Genomic DNA, 15,707 nt, shown 5'->3' with positions numbered 1-15,707 from the left:
GATTCAAGAGTTTCAAGAGTTGACAGATTTAGTCAAGAATTATTATGACCCCAAGCCTCCTCTAATTCTCAGTTGCCATTGTTTTTACTTGGCAATTCAAGAACTGGGGGAACCAGTACTGGGATTTTTGACGAGGTTAAGATGACTGGCAGAGGTGTGTGACTTTGGTTTAACCTTAATGAGATGCTGAGAGACGGTTTGGTATGTGGGATTAATGATGTAACCATGCAAAAGCTAGCTGAAGCCCACCTGGACTTCAAACATGCACTGTAACTGGCTTTGTAATTAGAAAATGCAGCAAATGGAGTATATAAGTGGCAGGTTATTCCGATGGAAAGGTAGCTCTTCCTGGGCATTTTAGCACCACGTCAGGTTTTTCCAACTCTGTCTCAGATACAGGTAGCGTGTAACATTAGCTCACTTCTTGTACTCAGAGCATCGAAGAAGAAATTCATTCTCTTCTTCTATCAGCAAAGGCGTTGAAGTGACAACATCCGCTGTGTCCATCTCAGATTCTGAGATCTCTTGAATGGTTGATACAGAGGGAGAATGCTTGAGTTCTGCCAGCCTTTGACTATTCTGTGACGGCTACATTTTCTGCTTGGGGACTCTACAGACTTCTGGACTCAATATTGAGTTCAATAATTTTAGGGCCTAAACTCTCCCATGTCCCAGCACCCCCACCCCACACACCAGGCCTTGTTACCACATAGCCTGCCTTTACACACCCCCTGTTGTTAGTCACTAACAGTCCCCATTAACAACTATTCACCCTCCCAGCCTGACCGTTAGCAACTCCTTTGTCTGTCCAACTGTCTTTCTCTCTCTTTGGGCTCTCTCCTATCATTTACTCCCTACCCCACCCACCTTCCTATTTTCTGCATATAAGCTGACGTTTTCCCAGCCACCATCAGTTCTGAGGAAGGGTCACCAGACCCGAAACATTACCTCTGTTTTCTCCTTTACAGATGCTTCCAGACCTGCTGAGTTTTTCCAGCAACTGTGTTTTTGTTCCTGATTTACAGCATCCGCAGTTCTTTTCGTTTTTATTTTGTAAAAGATCCCATACCCACAACCAATAAAACTAACATAATATACAAAATACTGTGTAAGGCCTGTGAGAAACTTTAACACAGGCCAAGCTGGAAGAAAATTGCCAATAAGGATACGCTAACACCAACTAGCCACGAAGAGACATGACCAATTCTCACTGGTCTCAGTACACACAGATAAAGAAGGACATAAATTCAAATGGGACAACACATCCATAATAGAACAAGCCAAGCAGACACACCAGGGAATTGCTGGAGGCCTGGCATTCCAACCAGAACTCCATCAACAAAAACATTGAACTGGACCCGATATACAAAGCACTGAGAAACAGAACTGGAAGTGATGCCAACCACCCCAAGAAACCAAGGCATATAAATAACAAGTGGGGCAGAACACCAATGCTTCACTGGAGGCACACTGATGATGTTACCTAGCAGGGTGATGAAATGTCTGCAATCAAACACACTGGCTCAGCAAGCAAGTCTACAATCTCATCCGCAACTCGAGCTACAAATCTTCTCAAAAACTTCAGACAGATTTTTAATCAGTAAAGGAATCAAGGTTATAGAAAAAGGGCTAGGAAGTAGAATTGAGGATTATCAGATCATTTCATTGAACATTGGAGCAGATTTGATGGTCTGAACGGCCTACATTTGTTCCGACATCTTGTGGACAGGCTAATAACTAAAATAATATATCACACAATATATGTTGCTATGCTGGAGTTCTTATAAAGCAATGTAACCTTTGCTTGTTGTGAACAAAGCCAGCGGAGATTCATCCATTTAAAGTAAACACTTATTACTTACGCTATAAGATCAGGCAGAGGAAGGTCAATTCAACACATTAAGCATTCATCTGCTTATCATGAATGGTAATCAGTGTCTCAAGTGGTGACAACTTGGATATTGACTTACCACATGTTTAGTTCTTTGGTGGTCACTGTAGAGCAGATAGGGCTTAATAAGGAGCATCCACGGAACCGCGAGCAGAGCAATGAGAACTAAAAATGTCTGGATGCTCCTCTGGAAAAGAGAAACATGTTTTGTAGAAAGCTTCTATCTTGCACCTTAGAAGTTGTCAGTGAGCTTCAAATCTGATTTTTCTGACCATGGCTACAGAATTTTATGTTAATCTACTTTAAACACAACAAACAGTATCTATGTTCTTGAATTCCAATACAGCTGTTGGAACTAATTGTGGTGGACCTCATTGTTTACAAACAAGTATTTTTTGTTCTTTCAAAATATTTGATTACCTCTATTTTTCGAGTTTATTTGAAGCATGCATAGACAGTAGCATAATAGTAATGTTCGTGGACTAGCACTCCAGGTTAATGTTTTGGTGTTTAAAGGCTTGAATCTCACCATGGTAGATGGTATAATTTGAACTCAGTGGAAGCTTGGAATTAAAAATAAAGTCTAATGCAGATCATGTTCACTGCCTGTTGTTGTAAAAACCCATTAGGTTAACTAATGTCTTTTATGGAAGCAAATCTGTGTCCCTACCTCCATGTGACTCCAGATCCACAGCAATGTGGTTGACTCTTAATTGCATATTTTGGGTGGGACAACAAATGGTGGTCTGACCAGTGACACTAATGTTCCATGAGTGAATTAAAAAAATGTATGTACACACCGAGACGCAGGGAGATTCATGATATTTACTCTGTCTCTTTCATACTCTGAATTCTTCTCATGTATCATTTCTACTTCTAATTATGTCTTATTTCAACTAACGGACTCATTACCTCTATCACTCAGAACAAGAGCAGCGGACACGTACTTGTAAGGTCCCTTCCAAATCATTTATCAATCTGACTTAGGAATGCCTTGATTTTCTTTCATCATCAGTTGGACAAAATCTTGGAACTCCTAATCTAACAACATTGAAAGTGGAATTACACCACATGGAGAGTAGCAGTTCAAGTAGGTATGTTGCTATCAACTTCTCAAGGGAATTACCAATGGATAATAAATACTGGTTTTTCCAACAAAGCCTATAATTCTGTGGTCCCTGAGAGCCTGTGACGATCATTGTGTTAATACCAGCAGTGGCAGGATGTGACCCTTAAACTGGTGTTAATTGACCTTCTTTAATCAAGGTTCAAGAGAATCTGAATCTTTTGTGTTTGCCGTTATTTAACAGATAAACTCAACCTAAACATCCATTTCACTGTTGTACTTCAGGTATCACAGCTCCACATTTTGGAAAACTGTGACATATTCTGCATAATTAAGCCCTCCTAAACGCACTAAGGCCTCAAGATAGTTAACGTAAACCAGAATGTTTTATTTGTTCTTGATCATCCATATGCATTACCATAGGAGATTGGCTCTTTCAATGTTAAAATAAATGAGTGAAAAACATTTTGCAGAAATATAGGACAGAGTTTGAGACTTGGAAATAGAGATTGTCTTACAGTTGCACCTTGTAATGCAATTATCCAATTCCGTCTGATTCCGTTCTTTCTGGCTGCCAAGACATGGATGGTCAACTCATAATAATAATAATTACCACTGTGCTATGTGTTACATTATTTTATTTTTTAGATTGAAGATTCTGCAGCCATAATAAAATTAATAGAAACCTAGTAGGTAATGTAGTCAGATTGTCATGATTTTAGTACATTGAACCATCATCATGACATTGCTTATTATTGGTGAAAGTCTGTAATTGATTTAAAATTGCAACAACCCCTTAATTGTCAATAGTCAACACTGAGGAGGAATGAATTTATTCAATGTGTAACTTTGCTTGAATAATATTAGCAATAAAAAATTTCCAAACCAACTAAAAATCCACACTCAGATTTCAAAAGTGCCCACCTGCTTGCAGTAGAATGGTGTCATTGCTGGACCACTGTAGTTGAACATTAACATGTTAATGAAGTGAACAAGGATGCTGGGTGCTATTTCAGACTCAGACACCGTGAAGACACACCATTTGAAGATTATCAAGAAGACTAAGTAGCCAAATAGGGCAGTCAGGAAAATGACCTCTGGGATAAACTCCAGGAAAATGTTGGTAAGTTCCTTAAAGTAACTGAAAGTAAATGCAGAAATTCCGAGTGATTGAACAGATCTGAATGAGCCTGACACAATCCATTTTAATTACAAAATCACTAATATTCTGTTACTATGCAAAGAAAACATTAATGAAATGGTATCTGTTATGACAAACTATTTATAGTCACATAAATCTGTACATTAAAAGTTGTATTCAAGAATAATTAAACAATGAAAAACATTATTTTCAACAGAGAAGCAGATTTTTAGCTTCACTGTGTAGGCATTATGTGTTATAAAGGCAGTGTGCAGAAAAGAAAATACAGCAGCAGATTGCTAATTGTTATTGAAGCATCCATATATTATTTCCTTCCTTATTATGAAAGGAAAATTCACACCCCTCAACCTTTCATCATCAGATTTTCTTTTGTGTTCTGCCCAGATGTTTTTTAATGCCTGTATGAGAAAGATGAAAACTACACCTGATTTACAAAGAAAGGAACAGAATGCCAGTTTTATCTTGATAGTGCAGTCATGACTGTGATTCTCAAAATTACTGCCATTTCTATTATGCATCAGACAGCTGGCCAAGTGGGGGCCTTTCAGTCTCTCTCCCCAAGTGGCAGGAGCTACCATTGTATTTAAAGGGTGACTAACCATGCCTTCATTGTTGTTTCTACTGACGAGAGCTGTCTGAAAGCATTGCTTACCAAACTTGATCCTGTTGTGATACACATGCCCCCAGGCTGTGTGTGTGTGTGTGTGTGTGTGTGAGATGAAAAATTAGGTCTCAAATTTGGACAGGTAGGCCATACTCACTACTTGATCTTGTGCTTCAAGACAATACTGATGGAGACCTAAACTCACTTGTTATTATAAATTCCATAACTTTCTAGTGGCAAGGAAGACGATATTGTATTTGTCCCTTTTTTTCATTCAGAAACTTAACTTTTAAGAACTTCACATCCTATGCATTTATAGGGCTGCAACTCCACCTCCCAGTTATTCTGAGTTTGCAACCAGCAGATGCTGAACTCAGTTGCTATGCTCTAATACCCGTTTTATGACTTGCAATGTATTTTACTAATACACATAACTCTTCTGCCAAGTCCAAGGTTTGGCTGTGGGAACCCACATGGGTTCCAGTTATGCCTACCTCTTAATGGCGTATGTGGAACAATCTTTGTTCCAGACCTACACTTGCCCCTTCCGACAACTCGTCTTTAATGGCTTATCAATGACTGTTTTGGTGTTGCTTCATGTTCCCACCGGGACCTTAAAATTTGTTCATTTTGCCTCTAATTTCCACCCTTTTCTATAACTTTCACATCGTCCATTTCTGATATTTCCCTTCCTTTACGTGACTTTTCTGTCTCCATTTCTGGGAATAAACTGTCCACTGCCATCCACTACAAAGCTAATAAGCTACCCTCACTACAGCTTGTCACACCTCACGTCCTACAAGGACTCCGTCCCATTCTCCCGGTTCCTTCACATACATCACATCTGTTTGGATGACGCCAGCTTCTAAAACAGCACGGCTAACATGGCTTCCTACTCCTATAGCCATGGTTTCCCATCCACTGTGGTTGACAGAGCCCTCAATCGCATCTGACCTAACACCCGTGCTTCCGCCCTTGCCCCTTCCTATCAGCCTCAACAACATGATTGGCCCCCCCTTGTCATCACTGTTCATCCCACTAGCCTCAGCCTCTGCCACTTCAGACAAGTCCAGCAGAACGGCACTACCAAACACATCTTTCCCTCTCTCCCCCATCTGCATTTCACAGGGATCATTCCCTCTGGGACACCCTAGTCCATTCCACAACCACCGACACCAGCCCTCTTCCCACTGCACCTTCCCGTGTTGCACCTTCTGCAGCTACAGCTGCTGCTTCACCTCCTCCCTGCTCACCATCTAAGGCCTAAACAGTCATCCAGGTGAATCAGCATTTCACCTGTACACCTGTATCTCCTCCATTCTTGTGGATGTATTTGCTGCACCCAGTTGGCCTACTCTACATTGGAGAAACCAAACACACACTGGATGACCACTTCCCAGAACACATCCAGTCTGTGTGCAAGCATGACTGAACCTTCGCATAGCTGGTCATATTAACACAGCATCCTGCTCACATGCCCACTTGTCTGTCCTTGGCATGCTGCAATGCTGCAGTGAATCACAGTGGAAACTGGAGGGACCTTACAACCTTCTGCGCTTAATATCGAGTTCAACACATTCAAACTATAAACTAACTCCTATTCCTTCCCTTTCTTTTAACTTTACATGTTATATTCTCTGTCACCATTCTCCCCCTATGCCAGTGGGACTGTCTGTCCTTTCCAGTCTGGTAGTTAGACGCACCATTGTTCTGCCATTCTCATATTCTGATCACTTAAACTGAACTAACAACATCCTTTCTCCCCCAGCATTGTTCACTCTATACACTGTGAACCCCCCCCCAACTATAGCATAAATGCTGCACACTCCACCCTTTACTGCAGTTCTGAAGAGTCATCTAGACTTGAAATTATAGCTTGCTTTCTGTCCGTGGATGCTGCCTGACCTATTGTGATTCCCAGCATTTATTGTTTTCGGTACAGATTCCAGAATCTGCAGTAAATTACTCCTAATCCCTGAAGAGTGATTTAGTTCTTTGATCAGTATCATCCACAAGACACTGAGTACGTCATTGTTGTGCCTGAACAGTTGATGGGTGCTGTGGCAGCTGAGGCTACTGACAGTCAGAAGACTGTGGGAGACCAGGCTTATGCTGAAACTCAGTTAGTTGATGTGCTTTTGGAGTCATTGACAGTATAGCAACAATGGCAGTTGTAGTGTCAAGTAATGGATGTCTGTAGAGCTTCCAGAGGGTTTGAGCTCCCATGTTTGTATGATGGAAGAATCTATCCAGGCCAGTGTTGTTCTCATGCCTCAGGTGTATGCATGTGCAGCTTCTCTGTTGACAGACTGGTAATGCTTATAGACAGCTGGATGCATCAGCTGATGAGTACAGAGCTGTACGCCATCACTATCTCCATGTATTCAATGCAGCAACTGCAAAGCAACTGGTGGATAAGGCACCTGAAATCTCCATCTGGTCCTACTCCTCAACTGTGGAAGAGGTACAAACGTGCCTCACAATGGTAGAGAAATGGCTGCCTTCTGCTTCTTAGTGCTCCTCTCAGGGTATACCTCTTTCCAAAGCCTCTGCCAGTGACAGCAACACCTCAAACAGCTGTAATGACAGGAGAGTTCCACATGTATGCGGGAGCCTGTCAGCATAGTACAATCTTCTGGATCTCAGATGGCCAGAGGATAGCTGTCAACATTCCTATGGCCACAGAACAGCCTAGTCAACTCTACATGACTGTGCTAAACAAATGATGATATAAAATAACAGACAAGAATAGCATTTTTCTCAAAATGCTGCTGTTAAAGTTGAAAACATCTAAGGATGGCTTCTTTGAAACTCAGCTTTTGTCCATCTTATTTTTATCAGTCTTGCTGTCACTTCATTGTCAAATTTAAAGTGTGCATGTGATTCTCACTGTAGGGTCTAGACCAGGCATGTGAAAGAAATTAAAATTTTAAATTTGTTTTTTCAAATTTATCTTGTGCAGAAATCCAGTTTTCCTCCAAATTGGCTAGTAAATGCAAAACTTTCTAGGGGGATCGACACTAGATATATAACAGCAATGGTACTTGCTTCAGTATCATGCTGATTAGGAAATTTTCCAATCCTGGAAACTCCAGTTGAATCAAACGTGGAAGCAGATGTGATCCCTGAGGATATCCAGGTTTTTGTAACCTACTATTAATTCTCAAATGACTCATCATTGTGAAAATTCCATTTCAATTCATAATTAACAAAAAGCAGTATGGTTCCGTGATGACTATTCCAGTGGTGATAACTACTAACCATTTTCTGTATCGCTAATGCTGATGGACACATCGAATCATTCGTCCTCGTCCAGAACTAAAAAAAATTGCTTTTGTTTGGTTCCCCACCAAAGCCATTTTCAAAGCCTCTTAACATGGTTATCCAACTATTTTCTCTAATCACAATTATGCTGTGGATGGTAGCTTATTCTCAATTTTTTTTTCTGTAACATCATTCAGGTTCCATGATCAATGACCCTGCACCATTATAATTCAACTGTGTTCTTTTGCTGATAACTTAATTTTATGGTTCTAATGATAATATGCTTTCACTACCCCTAATGTGCTCGCTAAAATAACTGAATCATTACATCTTGAACCTCTCCATGACCTTCAGTGGGTTGAAGAAAATGTGGTATCTTTCAATTTTACTAAGACATTGTTCCCTTATGTTCCTATAAAAAAAACCTTATTTTACTTTTGCTGGTGTTCTCCCTTGTCTGTCTGCAAGGACATCAATTGGAACTCTAAGTAACTTGCTTTCTGCAACCAAACCAAACATTTTTTTTCCTTTTCACAAGTCATAAGTTCCACAAAGTCTATGTAGCAAATACAACCACCATGGACAAGAATTTTATTGAGCTGAGGAGGTGAGACAAGAGGTAGGTTGTAGGCAATTTGACATTATAGCGGCCCCTCTTGCTAAGGCTGAAACCACTGTGATAATGGAGGTGGCCGCTCAAGGGCAGCTAGGGATGGGCAATAAATTCTGGCCAGCTGTGATGCATACATCCTCTGAGTGAATTTAAAAACAAAACAAACGAAGGTATTGGTACTCCATCTTGAAATTTAATGCCGTCTGCAATCCTCCATTTTTTAAAATAAAGCTGTTCAAGAGATATAGACATCAGAGGCTAGGCCAGCGTTTATTGCCCATCCATAGCTGCCCTTGAGAAGGTGGTGGTGAGGTGTCTTCTTGAACTAATGCAGACAGTGTGCTGTAGGTAGACCTACAATGCCATTAGGTAGGAAGTTCTAGGATTTTGATTCAGCAACACCGAAGGTATAATCCCAAGTAAGGATGGTGAATGACTTAGATAGGAATTTGAAAGTGGTAATGTCCCCATGTATCTGCTGCCCTTGTCCTTCTAGATGGAAGTGGTTGTGCGTTTGGATGGTGATGTCTAAGGATCTTTTGGTGAATTTCTGCAGTGCATGTTGAAGATTATAAACGCTTCAGCTGCTGAGTTTGGGTGGTAGAGAGAGTGGATGTTCATGGATGTGTTGCCAGTCAAGAGGGCTGCTTTGTCCTGGATTGTGTCAAGCTTCTGATTATTGTTGGAGTTGCATTCATTCAATTAAATGGCAAGTATTTCATCATACCCCTGACTTGTGCCTTGTAGTCAGTGGGCAGGCTTTGGAAAGGCAGAACGTGAGCTACTTGCTGCAGGATTCCTACTTTTGACCTACTTTTATAGTCATTATATTTATATGGTTGGTCCATTTGAGTTTCTGGTCCAAAGTTATTGACAGTGGAGAAATCAGTGATGGTACTGTGCTCGAAATATGAAAGGATGAGGGTTTGATTATCTCTGGTTGATGAAAACCATTGCCTCGCATTTCTGTGGAACAAATTTTACTTGCCATTTTTTAGCCAAAGCCAGTATACTATCCAGTTTTTCTACATTTGGGCATGGACTGCTTCAGGATCTGAGGAGTCGCAAGTAGTGATGAACATTGTGCAATCACAGCAAACATCCTCACTTCTGACCTTGTGGTGAATGGATGAAGCAACTGAAGGTAGTTGGGCTTAGGATAGTATCTTGAAGAACTCATGCCGAGGTATCCTGAAACTGAGATGACTGCCCTCCAACAGTTACAAGTTTTCCTTTGTGCCAGGTGTGACTCTAACCAGTGGAGACTTTTCCCTCTGATTCCTATTGCTGCAGTTAATTCTGGGCTCCTTGATGTAACACTTGGTCAAATGTGGCCTCGAAGTCAAAGATAAGACACTAATCCCTTGCTGATCTTTCAGTGTTGGAAGACCACATCAGAATCAGATTAAATAACTTTACAAAGGAAATTAGGTCAATCAACCACTTGTTGTCCCTCCATTCTTGGAAGTGTGCCCATCATTCTTATTTGGCTAAAGAACATGCAATATGGCTCATTAATTGCCAGCTTCTCGAGAATTGTGTCAGGTACTAATGCTGTGAACAGTTGAAATCAGGTAAAGCTGTTGATGAAAATTCAACCCAAATGTTGGCATTCTCTTCTAGCACTTCTCCCACACAGAATGTAAAAAAAGCTAATTCTCTCATTATTCCATTGCGTCCTCATTTTATTTCTGATACTGTGGTATGTGTTCTGACTAATTATCTACTCTCATTTCTATCAGCTGCAAATATAATATATGACATAATCTTCTTGTTTCTTTCATCTGCACTGTAGAAACTGTACTAATTACCCTGGGATGAAAACCCTGTGTCATGGATTGGCAGTTTGGAATTCCTGGCAGAGGAATTCCCTTCCCATGGTTCTGTTGTCACTGACATTTATCTTTCATTGGGTGAGTAGAGGCTCCACTTCATATATATCACGATGAAGATAGAATTCATAGATATAATAAAGGTGATACTGGTAGTAATGTAACTGATAATTCTGAGGACTCTGCTTCCGGTGTTTACATAATGCAAAAACCACTAGGCATGTTGAATATATTCAATTAATATTTGTATATAAACTAAATGTTTAATATACTTAATGCTGGGTGGAAACAGTAGCACATGGATTAAAGCAATTAATTATACTCAAACTGTGATTACGCAGACAAAGCATGTGACACTTGTGTCCTTCAATTGGAATGACAGGGAAGGAAAAAAAACTTCTGAAAAATCCAGTTTAACAACACTAGGTGGAAACCATGCACCGCAAGTACTTCCTCTCAGAGAAATTGTGTGTTGACCAAGGTAAAAGAGGTCAATGCTGGGAAGTGAAATACTTAACTCTTAGAATAACATCTCTATGGCCTGTACCAATGCAAAACATTTTATTTTTGAATTCTGACATCTAGTTGAGTTAGACTAACAACCTGCGGTCAACTTTCATACACTAATCAATATTAGGACTGCCCTAACTCATATCCCTAGGAATTTGCTCAACATCAGTGTGTGGTGATTTTTTTTTTAGCCTAGACGGTCACTGATTCAAATTGAGTCATGAAAGATGAAAAGAATGTTTGTAGCTTTTGTGCAGTTCAGAATATCCCCCTTCAAAATTAAGTATTCTGAGCAGAAAATGCTTCAGTATTTTTTACATTTGGTTTTCATCATTATCTTCAGCTATCTGTAATTTTTAAAAAAATTTGTAGATGTTTATAGACTGAAACGTGTGACGTGGAGTTGAATTTCTGTGGAGGGTCCTTCAGATTTCTTGTTGCAACTTTGGAAAATCAATAGGATTCTTGGCACCATGGACTTTATGGATGTCATTCCAGCATTTCCACTGATTTCAGGCCAAAGTAACAGCAGAAGATTGGGAGAATTTTACTTCAATATTTTCACTATAATCTTGTCACCATTTTCCACCAGGGTCTCTATTATGACTTTTAACTCGTACAGAATTCCAATTTTAGTATAGAAAGATTTACAACATGGTAAATAGGTTTGAATTTGAAAGGGCTAATTAAACGAAACAAAATCTCTTTCCATTTGAATGAGCTTCAATACTTTTAACAAAGAACAAGAAACACTGAAAAGTTGACATTTGAGTTATTTTTAAATGCAATAGAATGATTAGATGATCAATATGAGGCATGATATTCTTAAGCAACTCTTCATTTTCTGTCTGCTTTTACATGGTGTAGCCGGGGCTGTATACTCACACGTGATTCAATAAACTTAGTGTGACTCCGAAAAGCATGTGAAAGACCCCCAGAATGACTGACATTTTCATCTTGTAGGAATTCATGAATGTTAGCTTATTTACAGCAATGTTCCATATCTGAAAATAAACAAAAATAAAGCTTAACATCAAAATTGAGAACATCATTAGATTCTCGACCATGAATAATAATGAAAAGGCAATGAAATATTTATAAAATGGAGTTGCAGATTTGTGAACTTGGGTCCAAACTGCAGGACAGGACAAATAAAGTGACTAAAGTGGGGCTATTTAGGTGATGTCAAAGTTAGGTTTTAAAATACTCTGCAGGAACGTTTATGATTAGGTAATGAAAGTGAAAATGTTGTAAACAGTAAGCAGGCCAGGCATCTGTGGAGTGAGGAAAGTGGAGTTAGTAGAAGGTGACCATGCATTCCCATTTTTCAGAGACACTACCTCCATGAGATATTGTACTCCTGAGCAAACAATGCCCCCAGTGCACACATCTCGGGAAAAATAAGAGAGGACAATTCAGAGATGTTAGAATAGAATGCTCTAGAAAGAGTTTATAAAAAGGGATAAACATTGGAAATTTCAGAATTTTAAAGTCACTTACTGGATCGATGCCAAAGGGATAGGGTTTTCCTGAAAACACTCCTAGCACTGCAGGATTCAATTGGAGTACAGATGAATTCTGTAAAGTTTCATTACTGAAAAAAAGAGTAGTAATGAATTTCTTCAAAATCATTTGATAATGATATCAAAATGATGGTGTTGAAAGGTATTTTAACAAAAGATGCAGATGTATCATAGTTATGCTACAGGACTATTAATCCAGGGGCGTGGATGACTGACTCAGAGGCAATATACAAGTTCCAGTAAAGCAGCCAGGGGATATGAAATTCAATTTATCGGAAATAAACAGTTAATATTATTCATGAAACTGACATCTTCATAAATACACATTCGCTTCACTGCTTAGGGCAGAAAATCTGCTGTCCAAACCAGGTCAGGCCTACAAGTGACTCCAGACCCATGGCAATCTGGTTGACTCTTAACTGTCATTTGAAATGGCCTAATTTGTCTCTCCATTATAACAAAATGGAAATGTCACTGTGGGAGTATCATCATCATACAGGCTGCAATATTTTTAAGAATGGCTTACCACCACCTCCTGTAAGGAAATTAGAGATGGACAATAAATGCTAGTCCTTGTTAACATTACCCACGAATGAATAATAAAATTTATTTTCACTATTATATTTTCAAATTTGCATGTTACAAAAGTCTACACAAGAAATCTTCAGAATAGTAATTGTAACTGAAAGATCCTTGAATGTAAAGACAGATGTATTTGATCCACATATCTGTTTAAAAAAATTGTATGAGAGAGACAAATTCAACAATTTGTTTATCTTCACCTGTTGCCTGAACTGTGTTTTTTACCTGATTATGTTTCAATAGTGTTAAGTTCAATTGATTATCATAGTGTTAAATAAACAGAAGTGAAATCTGACTAATTGCCATGGAACCTGAAGTGGCATTTAACTACCTCAAGAGGGAGTCACTTTTCACAACTGCTGCTTATGGACATTTCTGTAGTTGAAATAGTGGAATGTGCTCAAGAAGTTGAAATGGCCAGAATTTAACAGATCAAATATACTATCATCAAAGCTGAGGGATGGTCTTATAATCAGCTTAATAGCCAGTTTTTTTTCTGCAATAATCCAACAATGCAAAATGTTACTGTTCTAAAATTGACCCAACAAAGATCGCTTATAAATTGACAACTTATTAGTCAGAGCCTCTGACGTCAGGAACTTAAGGCAGGTCATTGAGAAAATAGTCTCTGCTCTTGTCTCTCTCCTTTTCTTCCAAAAACAAAATAAATTGTGAGGTTAGCAGAAAGTTGTTTGCATTTTATCACAGAACATAGAACATAGAACATCACAGCACAGTACAGGCCCTTCGGTCCTCGATGTTGTGCCGACCTGTCATACCGATCTGAAGCCCATCTAACCTACACTATTCCATGTACGTCCATATGCTTGTCCAATGACGACTTAAATGTACCTAAAGCTGGCGAATCTACTACCGTTGCAGGCAAAGCGTTCCATTCCCTTACTACTCTCTGAGTAAAGAAACTACCTCTGACATCTGTCCTATATCTTTCACCCCTCAATTTAAAGTGATGCCCCCTCGTGCTCGCCGTCACCATCCTAGGAAAAAGGCTCTCCCTATCCACCCTATCTAACCCTCTGATTATTTTATATGTTTCAATTAAGTCACCTCTCAACCTTCTTCTCTCTAACGAAAACAGCCTCAAGTCCCTCAGCCTTTCCTCGTAAGACCTTCCCTCCATACCAGGCAACATCCTAGTAAATCTCCTCGGCACCCTTTCCAAAGCTTCCACATCCTTCTTATAATGCGGTGACCAGAACTGTACACAATACTCCAAGTGCAGCCGCACCAGAGTTTTGTACAGCTGCAGCATAACCTCTTGGTTCCGGAACTCGATCCCTCTATTAATAAAAGCTAAAACACTGTATGCCTTCTTAACAGCCCTGTCAACCTGGGTGGCAACTTTCAAGGATCTGTGTACATGGACAGCGAGATCTCTCTGCTCATCTACACTACCAAGATTCTTACCATTAGCCCAGTACTTTGCCTTCCGGTTACTCTTACCAAAGTGCATCACCTCACACTTGGCTGCATTAAACACCATTTGCCACCTCTCAGCCGAACTCTGCCGCTTATCTATGTCTCTCTGCAACGTACAGCATCCTTCATCACTATTCACAACTCCACTGACCTTAGTGTCGTCTGCAAATTTACTAACCCATCCTTCATCCAGGTCATTTATAAAAATGACAAATAGCAGTGGACCCAACACCGACCCTTGCGGTACACCACTTGTAACTGGTCTCCAGGATGAACATTTCCCATCAACTACCACCCTCTGTCTTCTTTCAGCAAGCCAATTTCCGATCCAAACTGCTATATCTCCCACAATTCCATTCCTCCACATTTTGTACAATAGCATACAGTGGGGAACCTTATTGAACGCCTTGCTGAAATCCATATACACCACATCAAAGGGTTTACTCTCATCTACATGTTTGGCCACCTTCTCAAAGATCTCAATAAGGTTTGTGAGGCACGACCTTCCCTTCACAAAACCGTGCTGACTATCCCTAATCAATTTATTCTTTTCTAGATGATTATAAATTCTATCCCTTATAACCTTTTCCAACACTTTACCAACAACTGAGGTAAGGCTCACTGCTCTATAATTACCAGGGTTGTCTCTACTCCCCTTCTTGAACAGGGGAACCACGTTTGCTATCCTCCAGTCGTCTGGCACTATTCCTGTAGACAATGACGAGTTAAAGATCAATGCCGAAGGCTCGGCAATCTCCTCCCTGGCTTCCCAGAGGATCCTGGGATAAATCCCATCCAGCCCAGGAGACTTATCTATCTTCGCCCTCTGTAGGATTTCTAATACCTCTTCCTTGTGAACCTCAATCCCACCTAGTCTAGTAGCCTGTATCTCAGTATTCTCCTCGACAACATTGTCGTTTTCTAGAGTGAATACTGTTGAAAAATATTCATTTAGTGCTTCCCCTATCTCCTCTGACTCCACACACAACTTACCACTACTATCCTTGATTGGCCCTAATCTTACTTTTGTCATTCTTTTATTCCTTAAATACCGATAGAAAGCCTTAGGGTTTACCCTGATCCTATCCGCCAACAAATTCTCATGTCTCCTTCTGGCTCTTCTGAGCTCTCTCTTTAGGTCTTTCCTGGCTACCTCGTAGCCCTCAAGCACCCTAACTGAGCCTTCACATCTCATCCTAACATAAGCCTTCCTCCTCTTG

The 15,707-nt window shown here is 40.0% G+C and overlaps 1 protein-coding gene and 1 long non-coding RNA gene across 5 annotated transcripts in view; one reads left to right on the top strand and one right to left on the bottom strand.

Annotated features, from left to right (window-relative positions):
• Window positions 1-15,707, bottom strand: part of LOC125465496 (V-type proton ATPase 116 kDa subunit a 1-like) — a 129,414-nt gene that overhangs the window by 25,467 nt on the left and 88,240 nt on the right. For all 4 annotated transcript variants that reach the window (XM_048559100.2, XM_048559134.2, XM_048559118.2 and 1 more), the window contains 4 exons: window positions 12,443-12,536; window positions 11,828-11,946; window positions 3,882-4,098; window positions 1,971-2,078 (listed from right to left, as the gene is read on the bottom strand). In XM_048559100.2, the coding sequence (XP_048415057.1) occupies window positions 1,971-2,078; window positions 3,882-4,098; window positions 11,828-11,946; window positions 12,443-12,536 (538 nt within the window). The remainder of the gene's footprint in view (window positions 1-1,970; window positions 2,079-3,881; window positions 4,099-11,827; window positions 11,947-12,442; window positions 12,537-15,707) is intronic.
• LOC125465523 (uncharacterized) overlaps window positions 1-15,707 on the top strand; it is an 80,812-nt gene that overhangs the window by 31,559 nt on the left and 33,546 nt on the right. Inside the window, exon 4 of the long non-coding RNA XR_009442784.1 lies at window positions 10,396-10,513. This is a non-coding gene — a long non-coding RNA (uncharacterized LOC125465523). The remainder of the gene's footprint in view (window positions 1-10,395; window positions 10,514-15,707) is intronic.

Source organism: Stegostoma tigrinum, chromosome 2, assembly GCF_030684315.1.
Source record: "Stegostoma tigrinum isolate sSteTig4 chromosome 2, sSteTig4.hap1, whole genome shotgun sequence".
Lineage (NCBI taxonomy): Eukaryota > Metazoa > Chordata > Chondrichthyes > Orectolobiformes > Stegostomatidae > Stegostoma > Stegostoma tigrinum.
The sequence above is the reverse complement of the archived record's forward strand: the minus strand, read 5'-3'. Positions and strand labels throughout refer to the sequence as shown.